The following is a 19,091-nucleotide window of genomic DNA, read 5'->3' on the forward strand; positions in this document are numbered from 1 at the left end:
TATTTGGATATTTTAAATATTTATATACACAGAATTTGTTGTTTTGCCTTTTAAGTGAAATAAGCAGAAATTGATTTCTGATCATGTTTTTTCTAAAAGAATACATTAGTTTATTTGTTGTCATTCAGCGGATTCAATCTGTCTCAGTAGCGCCCCCTCTATTCTATGCAGCGTATACACACTGCGTTTCAATATAACGCCTCTGTAATGCAGTTTTACAATCTTTATCAGCTTTCTGCATTGTGCAAACAAGCTAATATGCTGTTTCTGTGGTTTCTAGTGAAGTAGACTTTTCCTGCTGTCTGATGTGGCTGTGGTTCTGTGGAATAAACCTTAAACGTTGCGGTTTGTTATTGCCGTTTTTTTTAATTAAAATGTCCTTTAACTCAATGTTCATCAGAACAGAAAAGCAAAAAACAATACTAGATGAATGCTTTTGACATAAGGCATTGGCACCAAGAACATCCAAATATATATAAATGCTTACAATTTTCCATTAAATACACACAGACGCTTTTACATGCAAAATAGTTTAATGGTTGATTGCATATCTCCATGAAAACAGTGTTTTGTATGTATTTGCTGACTGCATTGCAAAGCTTCATTAAATTGTTTAAATTCATTTCAAAATGTTCTAAGCATTCTGGAGAACAAAAGGGCAAAAATGCACACCGACGAATGGCTGATGCACTTGTTCTTCAGGGCATCATTTTTAGGAGCTTTTGTAGTTACTTAAGAAATTTTCGCCATCTGCAGAAGCCACCACTGCCTGGCAGGCAAATAGACTGAAGAGCCTCTTCATCATCAAGAATGAATGAATTATTGACTCTCATCAGACATTTTTTCTGAAGCATCTCAATCAAACAGGACGCTCCAGTACAGGGCGAGATCTGTAGAGATCACAGTTTGAGATATGACTGAATTCATATCTATACTTATAACACCACAACAACTGTTTTAATACTTGAAAAAATACAATAAATGAATGATAACAGTTAGAGGCTAATACAAAGGGCTGCAAGTAGAAATTACAAAGCCAAGTTTTTTTTCTAGGCTTCTGGATGCTTGAAGCTTATTTGTTTTTTAAGGTCTGCACAGTTTGGTCCTTCTCTACCAAGCAAGTTTAATCATAAGAATATGCATATATGCAGTAAACATTGTTATTTTTGCATTAAACATCTTTATAAAAGATTCTGAAAATGATTTGAGCCAAGGTTTGAGTACGTGTTTGATAACATTCAGAATGGCAGAAAACTTAGTTGGGTGAAAATGAAAGCCACTGGATTTCAACAGCACTGAACTCGGAGCAAGTTAAACTATGGTGAATTATTGTAAAAGTATGATTTGGATTATTACCTCACAGACACAGCCTCTCTGATACATGCTGAGGTACATCTTTTGAACTCGGGAGAGTTGGTTCCAAGGTTCCACACGGTCACATAAATCAAGAATGACCCTGCCGTCCTCGACAGGTCCTTAGGTGGAAAAAACAAATATTATTTTTTTCCTTATGCATCTCAATTAATTACACAGTTAAAGTTCATTTTACTGTATATACACAACGTTTTTCGTACCTAGAGATGTCCTCACTTATTGAACCCTCGTGTTCTGTTGAGATTCATTATTGTTTTTAGGTTTGAGGTCCTGGATAATATTAGGCTTTTCTTTGAGGATTTAGGGTTAGTCTTTGGTCAGTTACTGTTTAATAATGAAGTGTGTCAAGTTCTTAAGTATGTTTTTGAGCTATTAAAAAGGAACGTGAGGCTTAATCGATCTGACTGGAATACAGATCAAATCCGAACAAATATGCTATGCTGACTTTGTAAATGTTACAGAGGAAAAACTGGATGTCATACACAAACAAACAGACTCTGAACTCATTCCAAACACCACAAACTCATGCAGAAACCTGTCTTGTTGCTAAGAGATGCATGATAAGTGAAAATGATATGTGCTCTAAAATCATCTCAAATATTATCAAACTGTGATATTCTCAGACTGGATGAAATCTAAAAAAAATTAAGTTGAATACTGAATACACAATGTGATTTTCTGTAAAATATGTCAATTTAATTTGTGTAGCATATTTCAGCCTCAACTGATGTTAACAACCAGCATCAGGAATCAGGGTGTTCAGTTTCAACCAAGCGGCAACCTCACGCTCTCTCTCATGAAGCCAACAAGGAAGTGACTTAAACTGCAATTCATCGACTGGCCGCTAGAGGCTGGCTGCAAAAGGGAGACATTCCCCTAGACTCCCCATGTTAAAATGCCCAACTTTACAGCAGAAAAAAACATGTTTACAGCCTGGTTCAAAAAATTATTTTGGTCTATATAGCTAATTTTGCCCTTCATGACAACTGTGAGGGGGATGAATTTTTTTATAACTCATCCATTTAAATTATATTAAGCCTTAAATTTCTGCATAATTAAGGGCGTGGCCACTTGAGTGACAGGTGGATTGCCGCTGCTGTCACTGCCATCGAGCTAGGTGGGCGTGGTTTCAGCAACCTGCTCCCGCCTTATCGATTATCCGGGAGTGACGCGTGGCAAAGATGGCGATGGCCCGCTCTGCCTACTTTGGGCTTCAAAAAGGCTCTTCGGAACTCTACGGCTGACGTCACGGACACTACGTCCATGTTTTTATACAGTCTATGGCAGGGGGGGTCTGGAGCTAAACCAGGGGTGCCCAAACTCGGTCCTGGAGGGCCGGTGTCCTGCAGAGTTTAGCTCCAACTTGCCTCAACACACCTGCCTTTAAGTTTCTAATATGCCTAGTAAGAGCTTGATTATCTGGTTCAGGTGTGTTTAATTGGGGTTGGAGCTAAACTCTTCTGGACACCAGCCCTCCAGGACCGAGTTTGGACAGCCCTGGTCTATGGTTTCAACTCAAACTCTGCCTAGAGATAGTAAATGATTTTACCTAACAGCAGATACTCGCCGTTTTCCAGATTGATGCCACATGAGGTTTGAGTTGACCTTGTGTAGATGACCTGAATTCTCTTGTTTAATTGCCTAAATGTCTGGATTTAAAAATAAAAATAAACACATAAAAATGTGAACCTGGACCACAAAACCAGTCATAAGGGTCAATATTTTTAAATTAAGATTTATACATCATCTGTATACAATAATCTTTCCATTGATTTATGGTTTGTTAGGATAGGACAATATTTGGCTGAGATACAACTATTTGAAAATCTGGAATCTGAGGGTGCAAAAAAATCTAAATATTGAGAAAATCATCTTTAAAGTTGTCCAAATGAAGTCCTTAGCAATGCATATTACTAATCAAATTAAGTTGATATATTTACGATATGAAATTTACAAAATATATTCATGGGACATGATCTTTACTTAATATCCGAATGATTTTTGGCATATATATATACACACACATATACATAGATACATGGATAGATAGATAGATATACACATCTCATACATACATGTATATCTGGGGTGGTGAACGCCGGTCCTGGAGAGCCACAGTCCTGCAGAGTTCAGCTCCAACCCTAATTAAAACTCGCCTGCTTGTAGCTTTCTAGTAACCCTTCAGACCTTGATTAGCTTGTTCAGGTGTGTTTGATTAGGGTTAGAGCTATTGAACACAAAATAAGATACTTGAAAGAATGTTGGGAACCAAACAACACTGGAGCCCATTGAAAAACACAGACATTTCTCAAAATATCTTCCTGTGTTACACATGGAAAAAGTCATACAGGTATGAAATAACATGGTGAATAAATGACAGAATTTTATTTTTGTGTGAATTGTCGCGTTAAAACTCTGACGCTACAAAAGAGCTCATTACTGAAAAAATAAAACAGATTTAAATAAATGTTACATAGTCTTATACTATAATTTAGAAAAATGTAAGGTTCCATCATCGTACTTTCCATAAACCTACTGTGTAGTTCAATAATTCAAGTCACTGAACTAATGTAAATGACCTGAAGATAACATCTTAAAGCAGCGTGCAATCTACAGATTTGAATACGGCACCTGTTCGTGTTTGATTAGCTATGCATGTGTTTGACGTACCTATATCAGACGCGCAGAACTGCTGTTGAGGGTGTTTTGGTAAACATGTGCAGCCCTCGGTCACCTGTTCGTTCAGTGCCACAGACAAGAAGAACAGCAGCGCTAGAGTCACAGCAGCAGACATACTCTCACTCTCACAGCGCAAGACTAAACTATATACTCAGGCTCTGGACCAGATACAGCTTGCTTTAGCTGCGGCGCACCTCGAAGCTCTATTTGAAGTGCGATTACGTCACGGCGTCTCTGCGTGGGCTGTCCCAATTTATGGCGTTCCTAACTTTGCTACACACCTCTCACTGAACACGTCTGCGTCTGCATGAACGTGATGATGGGCAGAGCCAGGACTGTCTGTATTATGCATAGTACCAGGGCCGTCGCTAGTGGGGTGAAAGGTGGGGATGATTACAGGGGCCCGTCGGCGCGATCCTTGACTTTCTCCCTCGAGTTTGAGCGACAGCTCCGTTGTGCTCCTGCAGATTTGACATCTCTGGAGACTGGGAAGGGTTTTCCAGCACCTCATCTGGCGGATCCCCCTCCTCACGCTCCAGTGAAACACGCTTGTGCCAAGGTTATTATAGTTTTGCCGTTTTTGTTTTAATATGGTTTTCAATTTTGCTATAAAATTCAGTTTCGTTTTTATTAGTTTCATTAATTTAGGCTAATTATTTTTTTATTCGTTTTTATTTCGTGAACATATTTCTATTTAATTTTTATATAGCCTAGTTTGCGTTTTGATTTTAGTTTTAGCAATTAATGTTTAGCAGAATCTCCAGAGCGCAGACCAATGACATTTTAATTTAAGCCTATTGACGCAAACCTTTAGCGACACACAAAATTAAAGCATGTTGAGACTGGTTAGATGGTAAAAGTATGCAAATATACGCCAAAATAAAGCTGTCAAGCAAGCCTTTTTACTCCATAAATCTGCACAAGTTGCGCTGCGATTGAGGGTCGCTCCAGTGTTCAATGCTCCCTTCTAAGATAAGTTTTGAAGTTCACTGTTCATTGGCAGCTTTCCCTCTCAATCTCCAATGCATCGATCGTCCGTTATTCCTGATTATACAGTGCACTTTAAACCAGAGTCCTGCACTCGGCGGCTCTGCACGGAGGGAGAGCATAATGATTACCAAAGCAATTATTTATTTTTGATAGGCCTAATTATAATTATAATTATTATTATTATCATCATTTTAGTTAGGTTTTCGATAACTGCTATTAGTTGCATCTCGATTTAGTTTTTCATTTATTGTGACTTCTTTCAATTTTTTTCTTTTTTTGCCTATATGCCTTTATTTTTGTTAAATATAGATAAATAATAATATATAAACATGTACTTTCACAAGTATGTGAAAAGAGAATATAAGTGTGTGAGAGCGCCAGAATGAATTATGGCTTGTACGGCTCTTCATAGTGTTGAGTAGCTGTTGTAGTGTGTTAGCGAAATTGAAAATGAATAACTTCACTGCCACACGTGATGTATGTGACGTCTACGTGACTTCAGTGGTGTTGTTCTACAAAAAAGGTGTTTCACTATTACTTGTCACGGGATGACTCCAGAAACAAAATGATCCAAGTGCAGCTTTTAATGATCCAAACAATAATCCAAGATAATACGAGGCATGAACACATAACAGCAAAAGCAAGACTGAAAGCCAGAATGACACAAAACAACCAACATATATACACCAGCAGGATAATCAAACTAACAAGACACAGCTGAAACCAGTGAAACAATGAGGATGCAGGGGATGACGGGAGCAGAGTGAGGGGAACCATGGGAAATGCAGTCCAGTTAAATTAGCAGAAAGTCCAAAACAGTGCCCTCTGATGGCTCTTAAGGGCACTCCAGCAGATGACTGTGACATTACTCAGTCGACACCCCACAGCAACCAACCATCACCACAAAAAAAAGAAAAACAAAAAGACCCTTTTTTTCATGAAATTACATTACTCAGTCAATAATCAACAGTTTTAAAGTGATTTACAGGAGCATTGTTTTTTTTTTGTTTTTTTTTTTTACCTTTGTTATGGCATTTTTTCTAACTTTATTAAAAGCATGTCATCTTTATGTCAAATTCAAAAAATTATATTTATGAGCTTTTCCAAAATTTCTAACAACATAAGAACAAGTAGAATTCGAGTAAGTTACCAAACAAAAGAAATCAATATTTAAAAAACTCATTTGCACTACAGAGGTGGCACAGAACAACCCAGGCATGGATGTTTTAAATTCATAACAATGTTATGAGATTAATGTTTTAAATATAAAAATTTGAATATAGAAATATTGATAGATTGAAATTAATTAAATAAATGAAATTATATTTTAAACATGAAATTATAATTGCCAGTAGGTGGCGGCAAATGACTGATTTTATCACTGAATCATTCATTCAATTGATTCGTTCGAACAGCTGATTCATTCAGGAACGAAGCAAGTGATTATCTTTATGAATGGGGCTCACTGGATTCGTTAAAAACGCAGGTTCATTCATAATAACACTGCTGTGTTTGCTTGGAAATGCACAGCGGCTCAGCTGTGACTTTGTTTGTTAGTGCAAATAGCATTTATCGCTAAGAAAATATGCTATTCTCACTTAGTGTAAATAGCCTCTATCGCTATTTACACTTAGTACAAATAGTCGATATTCCGATGTGATTGTGTTTTCAAAGGTTTAATAGACATAGCAGAATCACCATCATTTAGGAATAAGATCGCGTATGTTTTAATTGAGATCACGTTCTTTTAATGAATAAACGTGCATACATATGAGCCTATAGACTGTTTTTTTTTTGTTTGTTTGTTTTTTTTGTAGCCCATGTCATATTTGCACAAGACCTCAAAAGTATCCCTTTTTTAACCACTAAAAAACTGTCACTCTTTGTTCATCGCGATCTCACAAAGTTCTGTTATGACCAATGAATCTCACACTGCGCAGGTAATATATTAACATCGTCATGTATACACTCTGTATGTTATAATGAAAGGATTCGATTGTGATCAGCACAGAACAGAAACTGGTGTGTGTCGCTGATGAAAGTGATGAAAGTGTTTTAACACAAAATAGGGTCTGTTATGACCAATGAATCTCACACTGCGCAATTAATATATTAACATCGTCATGTATACACTCTGTATGTTATAATGAAAGGATTCGATTGTGATCAGCACAGAACAGAAACTGGTGTGTGTCGCTGATGAAAGTGATGAAAGTGTTTTAACACAAAATAGGGTCTGTTTTGCACTATGACCTAGTAGCTTATTAGCATGCACATTTCTAGCATATTGGCTGTTTATTAGTACTCATAAAGCACATATTAAAAAAAGTAATTTAAATAAAAGAAAATTTGAAATAAAAACTGTTTCACTCCGCACTTTTGTAATGTTCTACATTTCATGTATTTATGTAACACCTATTCTACATGAAAAATACATTTAGAATGAACAATAACTGCTGTATAAAGAGTAAAAAAAAAAAAACATAATGCAGAAAAGCCGCCTCTTTTTCCGAATTGCGTAGATGACCACTATTTTTCTTTCATCTCTTCTGATAAATTTTCAGTCAAATCGTTCTATGTGTGCTAGATCAGAGCCAGTTTCTTATTCTCCTCATAACTGAGAAACCTATTACTATGGCAAGCCGTTTTAGCTTAAAACAATCCCAGTGTTGCTCGTCGTAATAGCATTTTTACTAGTAACAATTCGATTAGAGAGCTCTACAATTAAATTCTTACTAGTAACAATGCCAGTTAGAGAGCTATCTAATTCAGCTCTTACTAGTAACAATTATGATTAGAGAGCTCTACAAATGAATTTTTACTAGTCATATGTTTCCATTGACTTCCATTCATTTTTAATTACAGGGCTCTACAATTGAAATTTTACTAGTAAGTATTACTATTAGAGAGCTCTATAATTTAATTTTTACTAGTAAAAAACAAATTAAAGATATGCTTAATTGCAGAGCTCTGTATTTGAATTAGAGAGCTCTCTAATTTAGTTCTTACTAGTAACAATTGAATTAGAGAGCTGTCTAATTTAGTTCTTACTAGTAACAATTGAATTAGAGAGCTCTGTAATTGGAATTCTTACTAGTAAAGATTGAACTGTAGAACTGTATAATTCAATTGTTATTAGTAAGAACTGAATTAGAGAGCTCTCTAATTGTAATCTTTACTAGTAAGAATTGTATTAGAGAGCTCTCTAACTGTAATTCTTACTACTAAGAATGTAGCTGTAGAGCTGTGGAATTGCATTCTTACTAGTAAGGATTGAACTGTAGAGCTCTCTTTTCAGCTCGACCTCATTATGATAATTGCGCCTCATGCATATTGATAAAACGGGTGACTGTCTGTCCCGATAGCCTTGTGGGCAGTCCGTCGATAACACCGTTGCGCTACGGGTGTCCTGAGTTTGAGTCCCATCCCGCACCCCTCCCCCAAATTCACTTATACTGTCCTACAGCCAAGAATGCCAAAAAAAAATCTTAAAAAAAAGAAAATGGGGACTCAAGCAGCTTGTTCAGTCAAGCAGCTTTTAATGACGAATAGCAGCGCTGAGGCTCTAATGATCTATTAAGTATTATTATATATTGATTAAAATCATTATAAAATGATTATGCTTTACAGAGAAGAAATATGGGTAGTCTATGTAGCTACTGTAAGTTATTTTTAAAGGTGAATTCACACTTGCACAGAAAACATGCATATAAATGTATTCTCAGCAATATGCATATTTAATTATTGGTTGTAAAATACCTGTTTTTGTTCAACTTTGCAAGGGCTTTATTCGCATTATCCACTCACACAATAATGCTGAGGCTGGGTCCTGCACTGCTAAGTTAACAGAAGCATTTACTGCATGATGAAGCCTATTAGAATGCCGTTAGAATGCCACTATAGTTATGAGGGCAAAAATATCCCTGTATGTGTATTTGTTTTTTATATTTATAACATCTGATATAGTTAAGTAATGTTACACAAGCAAGAGTGTCGTTTTCCGAATATTAGCGCACGAGCATGATGGTGAATGTGATGTTGATTTTACAGTTCAACAACCAAGAAATTAATACAAGTGAGTTACATTTTGGACACACTATTGCCTGTTTTTGTTTCACCAACACAAATAGTTCCAAAGACGGAAAAGAACTGTTGCGCGTCTCCGAGAGACATGTTTGGTACTTGCATTCACAAAAACACACACAGCAAAATATCACCTAATTAAGCTTATCGAAAAAATACCCCAAAATAATGTCGCAATTGAATTTTTTCCCCCCTAATGTCTGACCAAAAAAAAGAGAGAGAAAGAAAGAAAGAAAAAAGAAAGAAAGAAATTTTAAAATACATTTTGTCAAGAGTGACAATTAACCTATTAATTAGCCTATATACTGTATGTACTAGCTCAAATTCTGCATGCATGTTACAGTGCACAATAAACACCAAAATGAGGTGATATTTTGTCTGGTAAAGTATTTTCAAGACTATAGGCTACTCTTTATTTTCATTTTTGTGATATGGACCTAAGGGTCTGAAATAAAGAAACAATAATAATATTAATAATAATATAAAGATGTGAATTAATGAAGTAATTAAATATTAAAACAAAACCTTTCCAAACTGTCATCTCACTCTTACGGTTATTCTGACACAATGACAATGCTATCAATTCATGCTTATGGGGCTTTTATTTTGAAGTGTATCACCACAGGCGGGATTTGGAAAGGCAAATGGGTGTAGTCGCAAATCTGTTTTGCATCTAATAAATACAAGTTTTACTAAGAATACAATTGTAGAGCTCTGTAACTAGATTTCTTACTAGTAAGAATTGAATTAGAGAGCTCTATAATCATAATTGTTACTAGTAAGAACTGAATTAGAGAGCTCTCTTATTGCATTTATAACTAGTTAAAATAGATTTAGAGAGCTCTTTAATTGGCATTGTTACTATTAAGAATTTATTTGTAGAGCTCTCTAATTGAATTGTTACTAGTAAAAATGCAATTACGACGAGTAACGCTTGAAATATTTGAAGCTAATACGGCTTGCCATATATTTCCGATGTACCCGAACTAGAGTCCTGCATTTCAGCGACTTTTTTACGCCCCTCGGGCCGGGCTTCGGGCCAATTTTCACGTCACAGTTCAGACGCGGGCCGGGTCTCGACCCTGTTTTAGGCTTCTATGAAGGTAGAATGACGTCAAAAAGATTTGCATACGCAGGGTAAGAGTTGCTGTGATCTTTGTTTGGAACTATTTTCGTTGGCAAAATTGAGCAACAAGCAATATTATGTCTAATGTAAGTCACTTATTGCGTTACTGAACTTGTTTAAAATTATTATTATGTGTTCATTCTGATTTCTGCAGAAAAACGGTACTCTTTGTATGATATAGATGAAGTTAACTATATTAAATTATATAAATATAAAAAGCATACACAAGCATTTTTGCCGTCTACAATTTAGAATGCCTTGAATTTTGAGTTTTAATAGACTAATAAATCACGTGCGTGCACTCTATTATATATATATTTTTATACTGATTTTATGGTACGTGTTTAGTTTAGTGCAGTATTTATGAGCCAGTGGAACGGAATTTCGTTCATATGTGCATTCTGTATGTAAATTTGAATGACAATAAAAAGCTACCTACCTACCATATTATCACAGATATACTATATATCGCAGACCCCAGACTCGACTTGAGTGGAAAATGAAATCACCCGCGGTTGTGCGCGCACTTGTTTGCAGATGAGCAAAGGTGTTTTTTAGGAGTCTAACTTGCAAATGCCAGACCACTGATTCGTCAAACCTGCTTTCCTGCAGTCCGTGTTCTTCTGACTTCTGACTATTTTGTAGTAAGTAACGAATATGCTTCGGGGAAATGTATCGGAGTAAAAGTATACATTTTAATCCGTGGAGCCGGTGCAGGACTCTAATCAGAGCAAGTTTCTTATTCTCCTCATAACTGAGAAACTTATTTTTGATGTAGCCGAACCAACGGGTATAGCGTGAGTGCAAGCTGCAGTAGTCTGAAAAAGTTTGGATATTTGTCCTTGCATAGCCTACTTCATCTTTAAGTTTCTCAAGAGTGATCGGCGATGCAATCGCACATTTCACAAGATGCACTTCAGCTGTCACAAGCTGAGGGTGAAGCTTAAGGCATACATGCTTAATAAGCTTATACTATTTGGATATTTTGATCATTATTATTTATATGCACAGAATTTGTTGTCTTGCCTTTTCTTTAAGAGAAATACAAGCAGAAATTAATTGAAATTGATATCTGATCATGTTTTTTTCTAAAAGAATACATTAGTTTATTTGTTGTCATTCAGCGGATTCAATCTGTCTCAGTAGCGCCCCCTCTATTCTATGCAGCGTATACACACTGCGTTTCAGTATAACGCCTCTGTAATGCAGTTTTACAATCTTTATCAGCTTTCTGCATTGTGCAAACAAGCTAATGTGCTGTTTCTGTGGTTTCTAGTGAAGTAGACATTTCCTGCTGTCTGATGTGGCTGTGGTTCTGTGGAATAAACCTTAAACGTTGCTGTTTGTTATTGCAGTTTTTTTTTAGACTTTTCCTGCTGTCTGGTGTGGCTGTGGTTCTGTGGAATAAACCTTAAACGTTGCTGTTTGTTATTGCCGTTTTTTAAATTTAAAATGTCCTTTTTTAACTCAATGTTCATCAGAATAGAAAAACAAAAAACAATACTAGATGAATGCTTTTTGACATAAGGCATTGGCACTAAGAACATCCAAATTTATATAAACATGCTTACAATTTTCCATTAAATACACACAGACGCTTTTACATGCAAAATAGTTTAATGGTTGATTGCCTATCTCCATGAAAACAGTGTTTTGTATGTATTTGCTGACTGCATTGCAAAGCTTCATTAAATTGTTTAAATTCATTTCAAAATGTTCTAAGCATTCTGGAGAACAAAAGGGCAAAAATGCACACCGACGAATGGCTGATGCACTTGTTCTTCAGGGCATCATTTTTAGGAGCTTTTGTAGTTACTTAAGAAATTTTCGCCATCTGCAGAAGCCACCACTGCCTGGCAGGCAAATAGACTGAAGAGCCTCTTCATCATCAAGAATGAATGAATTATTGACTCTCATCAGACATTTTTTCTGAAACATCTTGATCAAACAGGACGCTCCAGTACAGGGCGAGATCTGTAGAGATCACAGTTTGAGAGATGACTGAAATCATATCTATACTTATAACACAACAACAACTGTTTTAATACTTGAAAAAATACAACGAATGAATGATAACAGTCAGAGGCTAATACAAAGGGCTGCAAGTAGAAATTACAAAGCCAAGTTTTTTTTCTAGGCTTCTGGATGCTTGAAGCTTATTTGTTTTTTAAGGTCTGCACAGTTTGGTCCTTCTCTACAAAGCAAGTTTAATCATAAGAATATGCATATATGCAGTAAACATTGTTATTTTTGCATTAAATATCTTTATAAAAGATTCTGAAAATGATTTGAGCCAAGGTTTGAGTACGTGTTTGACAACATTCAGAATGGCAGAAAACTTAGTTGGGTGAAAATGAAAGCCACTGGATTTCAACAGCACTGAACTCGGAGCAAGTTACACTATGGTGAATTATTGTAAAAGTATGATTTGGATTATTACCTCACAGATACAGCCTCTCTGATACCTGCTGAGGTACACCTTTTGAACTCGGGAGAGTTGGTTCCAAGGCTCCACACGGTCACAGAAATCAAGAACAACACTGCCGTCCTGGACAGGTCCTTAGGTGGAAAAACGTCTCAGGTTAGGGAACGAGACACTGCGTCCTCTAGGGGTCGCTATGGGGAACGCCTCGTCGTGACCCGTGTCTGAAGCATACATTGAAAAAACACCAACAGGGTAATGTACCGCACTGCAAGCTAGCCAAACACTCAGCGCATCAGATAGGCAGAGGAAGGGCCTAATTCGCCTGATGCTGCTGGTTCCAGGTGCTCTGGAAAAACAGAGTATATATATATATATATATATATATACACACACACACACACATTTCTTGTTAAAAAAGATTGTATTGGGAAACGATGTGTCAAGTAGCCTACATTTTCTCACCTGAATAGTTTGAATTTTGTATGCAGTTAGTTGAGGGAGAGTGCTGGGCACCTTTCCAATGACCTTAGCTCGAATCACTAATTGGTAAAAAAGTCAGATGTGACAAAAATTGTTGTTAATGTGAATGTTAATGTTAACGTTAATTTGATGGAAAAAGTCATATAGGTATGAAATAACATGGGTGAATAAATTATGACAGAATTTTCATTTTTGTGTGAACTGTCCCTTTAAATAATTTGACACTACACAAGAAAAGAGCTGTTACTGAAAAAAATAAAACTGATTTAATTAATGTCATATATTGTCTTATACTGTCATTTAGAAAAATGTAAGGTTCCATCATCGTATTTTCCATAAACCTAATGTGTAGTTCAATAATTCAAGTCACTGAACTAATGTAAATGAACTGAAATGCAAGAAATGTAACATCTCGTAACATCTTAAAGCAGCGTGCAATCTACAGATTTGAATACGGCACCTGTTCGTGTTTGATTAGCTATGCATGTGTTTGACGTACCTATATCAGACGCGCAGAACTGCTGTTGAGGGTGTTTTGGTAAACATGTGCAGCCCTCGGTCACCTGTTCGTTCAGTGCCACAGACAAGAAGAACAGCAGCGCTAGAGTCACAGCAGCAGACATACTCTCACTCTCACAGCGCAAGACTAAACTATATACTCAGGCTCTGGACCAGATACAGCTTGCTTTGTCTCTCTCTAGAGATCTCTAAATCGTAGTGGGCATCTCATATAGCTCTTATGCCTCCCACCCATCTAACCTCAGGAACCCCACCTCATGCACAGTCATGCACATCAACACTCAAGTGTGTTCATGAAGAGTCCAGTTCCGCATAACGTACAAAAGATTGAGCGATAACAGAATAAAGCAAAAAACACTTTGGTAAACCATCATGAGGAATCACATTTTCCTTGATATTTCAACTTCAATTAAGAGTTCATTGTACTGTGGAAACACACTGTGACTTTGAGGGCTTTATGCTCCATCCAAAAATAACTTCTATTGAAAATGACCTGCAAAATAATGCTGTTGTCAGACTCCCAGTAACACAGCTTTGGGCTGCTGAGGCTGATGGATCCACTTAGTCATAATGAAACATACACTACTGTACATCCCATCACAGTACAGTTATAAGAGAACAAAGAAAGAGACAGTGTAGAAAGAGACAACATCAGCCCTCAAATTGTGAAATGTTTATAAGGCAGCATGTCGCAAAGCGTTGCATAAGAGACTTTCATCACACATCTATCACTATAATGTGGCATAAAAATAAAAAGTGTTTTCCAAATATTTGCATTCTTATTTAAAGCATATGTATTATTAAGAAAGCCATATTTGTGGATATATGAAAAGATATCTTAAGCTGAGAATAAAACATTTCACTTAATATTACATGCAGTCTGTCAACAAAAGCTATTTGTTTTTATAAAACTGACATCAAACTAAACACTTAACCAACGACCAGTGGACTGTTGATATCACCGTTCAAAGTCCTGATATCTACAGTACAGCTTATTGATATCAAAACAATTCCCAGTTCTAAAGCAAAACACTAAATCCAGCAGTTCACCCAAAAATTAAAGCTTGCATCCAAGATGTTGTTGTAGGTGTAGGTTTTTTCTTCAGTGCAATAGTAAAGAAGTTTTTAGCTGAAACCATGGTCCTTGATGATTTGAGAGTCAAAAAATCAATACAAAATTAAAACCTGTGGCTCCTAATTATTTTCACTATTATTATCTGTAATCCAGAGCCTCAGGCAAATAAAATGATGTTCACAAACAAATTGTTATTTTGAACTGGTTCTTTTTAGTAAACTCGATGAACCAGTTCATCAAATCGGACTGAACCATCTGAAACAGTTCCTGGCTTGAGCAACACCAATCTACAGGTTAATCAAAAACTTGAAATGAACCAAATTACCGATGTATATGATCAATTGGGGGATCTCGTCAGAGAGACCAATCTACTTCAAATGTATTCTATGAGTTCAACATGCTCTAAGGGAGCTTCTTTGTGTTGGTGGAACAGCGCTACAGCGGTGGTCGTTTTTCTGTGTCGAGTGGGTTGCACAGGCTGCACTACCCCATGTCTGTTGCAGGCGGCCATGTCCCCTGTGCGCTTCAGCATGTTAAAAGAGCTTGTTTCCCTAAAAGAATATTTGAGCTAAATCTGCCTCGATCTAGTTCTCTTCCTGGTAGAAGTCATGGGAGGACTACATCAGGCAGTATCTCAGGCGGTCTGAGGATCACAATGATGGCTACCCCTCCGAGGAACCAACCTCCCAGGGTCCCTCAATCCTCTAGTACTCCGCAACTAGTCGAGCTGCCCAAGGAACGTGCTGGGACCTCTAAAAGGAGTGTACCAGCCGTATCCTTTGGGGCTCCTCACGACGACTGGATGTCAATCGCTGCATCGGACGGTGAGCTTGAGCTTTCTGGAGAGGAAGATTCGGCTGCGCTGCTCCTCTCTGGGATGGTAGCAATGCCTGAATTGGATCCAGAAATGATGGCTATGCTTTCCCGTCCCGCTGAAAGAGTAGGGCTCAAGTGGAGCACTCACCGGAAGCAGATCACACCGGCCTGCCACCAAACCTTTAGCCTGTGGTCAGACCTTACTTTTCTTCGGGCAGGAGTGCCCCTAGAGCAGGTCTCCAGGGATGATGTGGTACACACGGATGCCTCCACCACCGGCTGGGGGGCCACGTAAAACGGGCATGCAGTATTAGTGGTTCAAATGAGCCCCCAACTACATTGGCACATCAACTGCCTCGAGTTGCTAGCAGTATGCCTTTGCCTCCCATCACATGTCGCAACTCGCCCGCCATCTCCTCCTTTGGAGTCAAAAGCATCTGAGGTCACTTTGTGCTGTTCACATTCCTGGTCTGCTCAAACATGCAGCCGATGAGCTGTCACAAGCTGCACTCCCGGGAGAATAGATACTCCATCCCCAGATGGTCCAGCTCATTTGGAAATGTTTTAGAGGGGCTTAGGCAGACCTGTTTGCCTCTCCAGAAACCTCTCACTGCCAGCTGTTTTCCTCCCTGACCGAGGGAACACTAGGCACTGACATGCTGACACACAGCTGGCCGTGGTCCCAGCGCAAGTATTGGAGTGAAGGCTGTCTCCCTCCACCCTTAAAGTCTGCATTGCTGCAGTATCTGTGAATCACGACCCTGTCAACGGTAAGATGATAGGGAAGCCTCCTTGACCTCCCTCTATACCCTCTTGGGACCTGAGTCTGGTGCTCAGAGCACTACAGGAGAGCCCTTTCGAGCTAAAGTTTCTTTCATTGAAAACTCTGCTCCTGGTTGCATTGGCCTCCATCAAGAAAGTAGGGGACCTGCACGCATTTTCGGTTGACAAATCATGCCTAGAGTTTGGGCCGGCTGACTCCCAGGTAACCCTGAGGCCCTGGCCCGGCTATGTTCCCAAGGTTCCCACTACTCCCTTCAGTGATCAGGTAGTAAAACAGCAAGCGCTGCCCGCGGAGGAGGCAGACTCAGCCCTAGCTTTTCTCTGTCCCATCTGAGCCTTGAGATGGTACGTGGACCGGACACAAAGCTTAAGGCCTCAGATCAGCTCTTTGTCTGTTATGGAGGTGGCAGAGGGGAATGCCGTCTCCAAGCAGAGGATGGCCCACTGGATAGTCTTATCAGGCACAGGGTGTGCCCTGCCCGCTCAAGTTGCGAGCTCACTCTACTAGAAGTGTTGAACCCTCTTGGGTGCTGGCTCGTGGCGCCTCGCTAACAGACATCTGTAGAGCTGCGGGCTGGGTGACCCCCAACACGTTCACTAGATTTTATAGCCTTCATGCTGAGCTGGTATCCTCCTGTGTTCTCACCTCAAACGGGTAGAAGCACCAAGAGGCCCTGGCTAGTGTCAGCTTGCTTTGTTACAAATTGTGATATTTATGCTCCAGACAGTTCAGTTTCAGACCCTGTCGAGCTCCTCTATCACCCTCCACCAGGCCTTCAATCGATGAATCCATGAGAACCGGTAGGAGGCTGGGTGCCATATGTAGTGACCCGAGGGTATGCCATATGTACTGATCCCACATGTGTATTCTTCCATGGTATAGCTTTAAGCCCGTGTTTCCCTGGCAGATGTTCTCTGCCATCTCTACAAATGGGTTACAACTACTTCTAAATCTTCCATATGTACAGAGGCCCTAACGAGTTAATCCATATGCTTAAATGCCTCCAGAAACCCCTTTCGGGGGATGGGGCTTCCGCAAAGTTCCTGTTCCAGCGGAACAGGTACTTTTCCTATTGTTATCCAATCTCACTGAGTGGGTAGTGCAGAGGCAACAGAGACTGGTCTTCCTGGTGTGAGCCCTGGCCTACACTCTAACAAAGGGCCACAGGAGGCTCACACAGGGCACTGAAAGGGGCAGCATCCATGGCATTTTGGTAGGGACCCCCAATTCCTCAGTATCGACATGACGTCGAAAGTGACCATCTGAAAGGGAATGTCTTGGTTACGTATGTCACGTCCCGTCGCCACAGCTGCTGTACCACCGCTGAGTGGCCAGGTCACCAGCTCGGCTCCTCAGCAAAAAACTGTTTATGCGTTGCACCTGCTGCCTATTTATACTCGCGCTGCGATCAGTGGGAGCTGGATGCAATTATCGCATGCCAATGTGCATTGGCTCATTTAGTTTCCACTCCAAGTAGAATTGGAGATCCCCCAATTTGTCATTATTAATTTGTCGACTTAGATCCTGTGCGCCTCACTCTCCCCACAGCGAGATGACTCCCCAGTGCTCTTCTCCCACAAAGACCAGTGCACCTGGGGCAGTTTGCCACTCTTACAGTAAGCCAAATAATAATTAAAAAGAGCTGTTCTGCTCTTCACACTTGCAACAACACAAGCGTCGTCTCCCTGCCCCAGTTTGGCAACCCACAGCTTGTGGTGCTCCAGCCCCTGGCCACATAAATGCGGGCCTGGGAGGCCTTTCCGGGTGAATCAGTTTGGGTCCTGGAGACGATCAAACAATGTTACTCGCTCCAGTTCACTCGCAGACCGCTCTGATTTGGGGGCATGGTCCCAACTTCTGTCCAAGGCAGCGAAAAACATATTTCGAAAAATAAATAACAATAAATAAGACAATAAATAAACAAATAAATAAATTAGATATTTTTATATACAATTGTTGTAAAAGATGAAACTTCATTTTTCCTACATTTTAGTAGATTAACTCATTTTGCATATTATCCACTTGTAGAACGTGTCTGTAATGTTATTTTAGAGATGAGCAGCTACATCTCATGCTGATGTCATGCAATCTTGCCTACCCGGTCTCATGGCAAATACGTACCTGGGGGCACATTTTTGCAAGACGCGTAATACGTACCAATAAGTACATATCACTGCAGTTTCCAAAAAAAATGACTACACAGAGGTACGTATTTTTATGAGACTGGGTTGAATCTTGCAGTCAGCATGATGCATCCCAAACGGGCATACAACCAACCTATTGCAAAACATGAACGTTACTTCGCTGTGGCGAGAGATAAAAACACATCGTTGGCAGCTTTCTTAATCCCTGTCATTTTTTAAATTGTCATGTTGACTCTGTTTTTTTTTTCTTTTTTTTGAACAAGCTATTACTTCTTTAAAAATAACATTAAATTAATTTTAATTAAAATGCAAAATTGTAAAGATTTATTTAGATCTGTGAATGTCATATGTATGTCTGTTTTGCTTTAGGCCACATCCACACGAAGCCAGAGCTTTCCTTATCCGATCTTTTTTTTTTTCTCATCTCAAGAAATATCTGCGTCCACACAAAATCACAAAACCGACACAAAATGATGTAGTATACATGCCAGACCAGTATGTGGCGCTGTAATTCTGCCATAATATATGGCTGTGTATATTTATTATGTATATATAAACACACACACATGCATGTATATATTTAAGAAATAAGAAAA

General features: G+C 38.8%; 2 protein-coding genes across 2 annotated transcripts in view; one reads left to right on the plus strand and one right to left on the minus strand.

Annotated features, from left to right (window-relative positions):
* Positions 1-514: 514 nt before the first annotated feature.
* On the minus strand, positions 515-13,844 carry LOC107667869 (metalloproteinase inhibitor 3-like). Its single transcript, XM_016459598.1, has 5 exons — positions 13,657-13,844; positions 13,140-13,216; positions 2,924-3,023; positions 1,357-1,475; positions 515-890 (listed from the first exon to the last, which is right to left on the minus strand). Exons 1-5 carry the CDS (start codon positions 13,778-13,780, stop codon positions 729-731), a joined length of 582 nt encoding a protein of 193 aa, XP_016315084.1. The 5' UTR covers positions 13,781-13,844; the 3' UTR covers positions 515-728.
* Positions 4,046-19,091, plus strand: part of LOC107667867 (synapsin-1-like) — a 51,977-nt gene continuing 36,931 nt past the window's right edge. The window contains exon 1 of the mRNA XM_016459594.1: positions 4,046-4,612. Coding sequence (XP_016315080.1) covers positions 4,361-4,612 — 252 coding nt within the window. The 5' untranslated portion in view covers positions 4,046-4,360. The remainder of the gene's footprint in view (positions 4,613-19,091) is intronic.

This window comes from Sinocyclocheilus anshuiensis, unplaced genomic scaffold (assembly GCF_001515605.1).
Source record: "Sinocyclocheilus anshuiensis isolate Anshui unplaced genomic scaffold, SAMN03320099.WGS_v1.1 scaffold2615, whole genome shotgun sequence".
NCBI classification, from domain to species: domain Eukaryota; kingdom Metazoa; phylum Chordata; class Actinopteri; order Cypriniformes; family Cyprinidae; genus Sinocyclocheilus; species Sinocyclocheilus anshuiensis.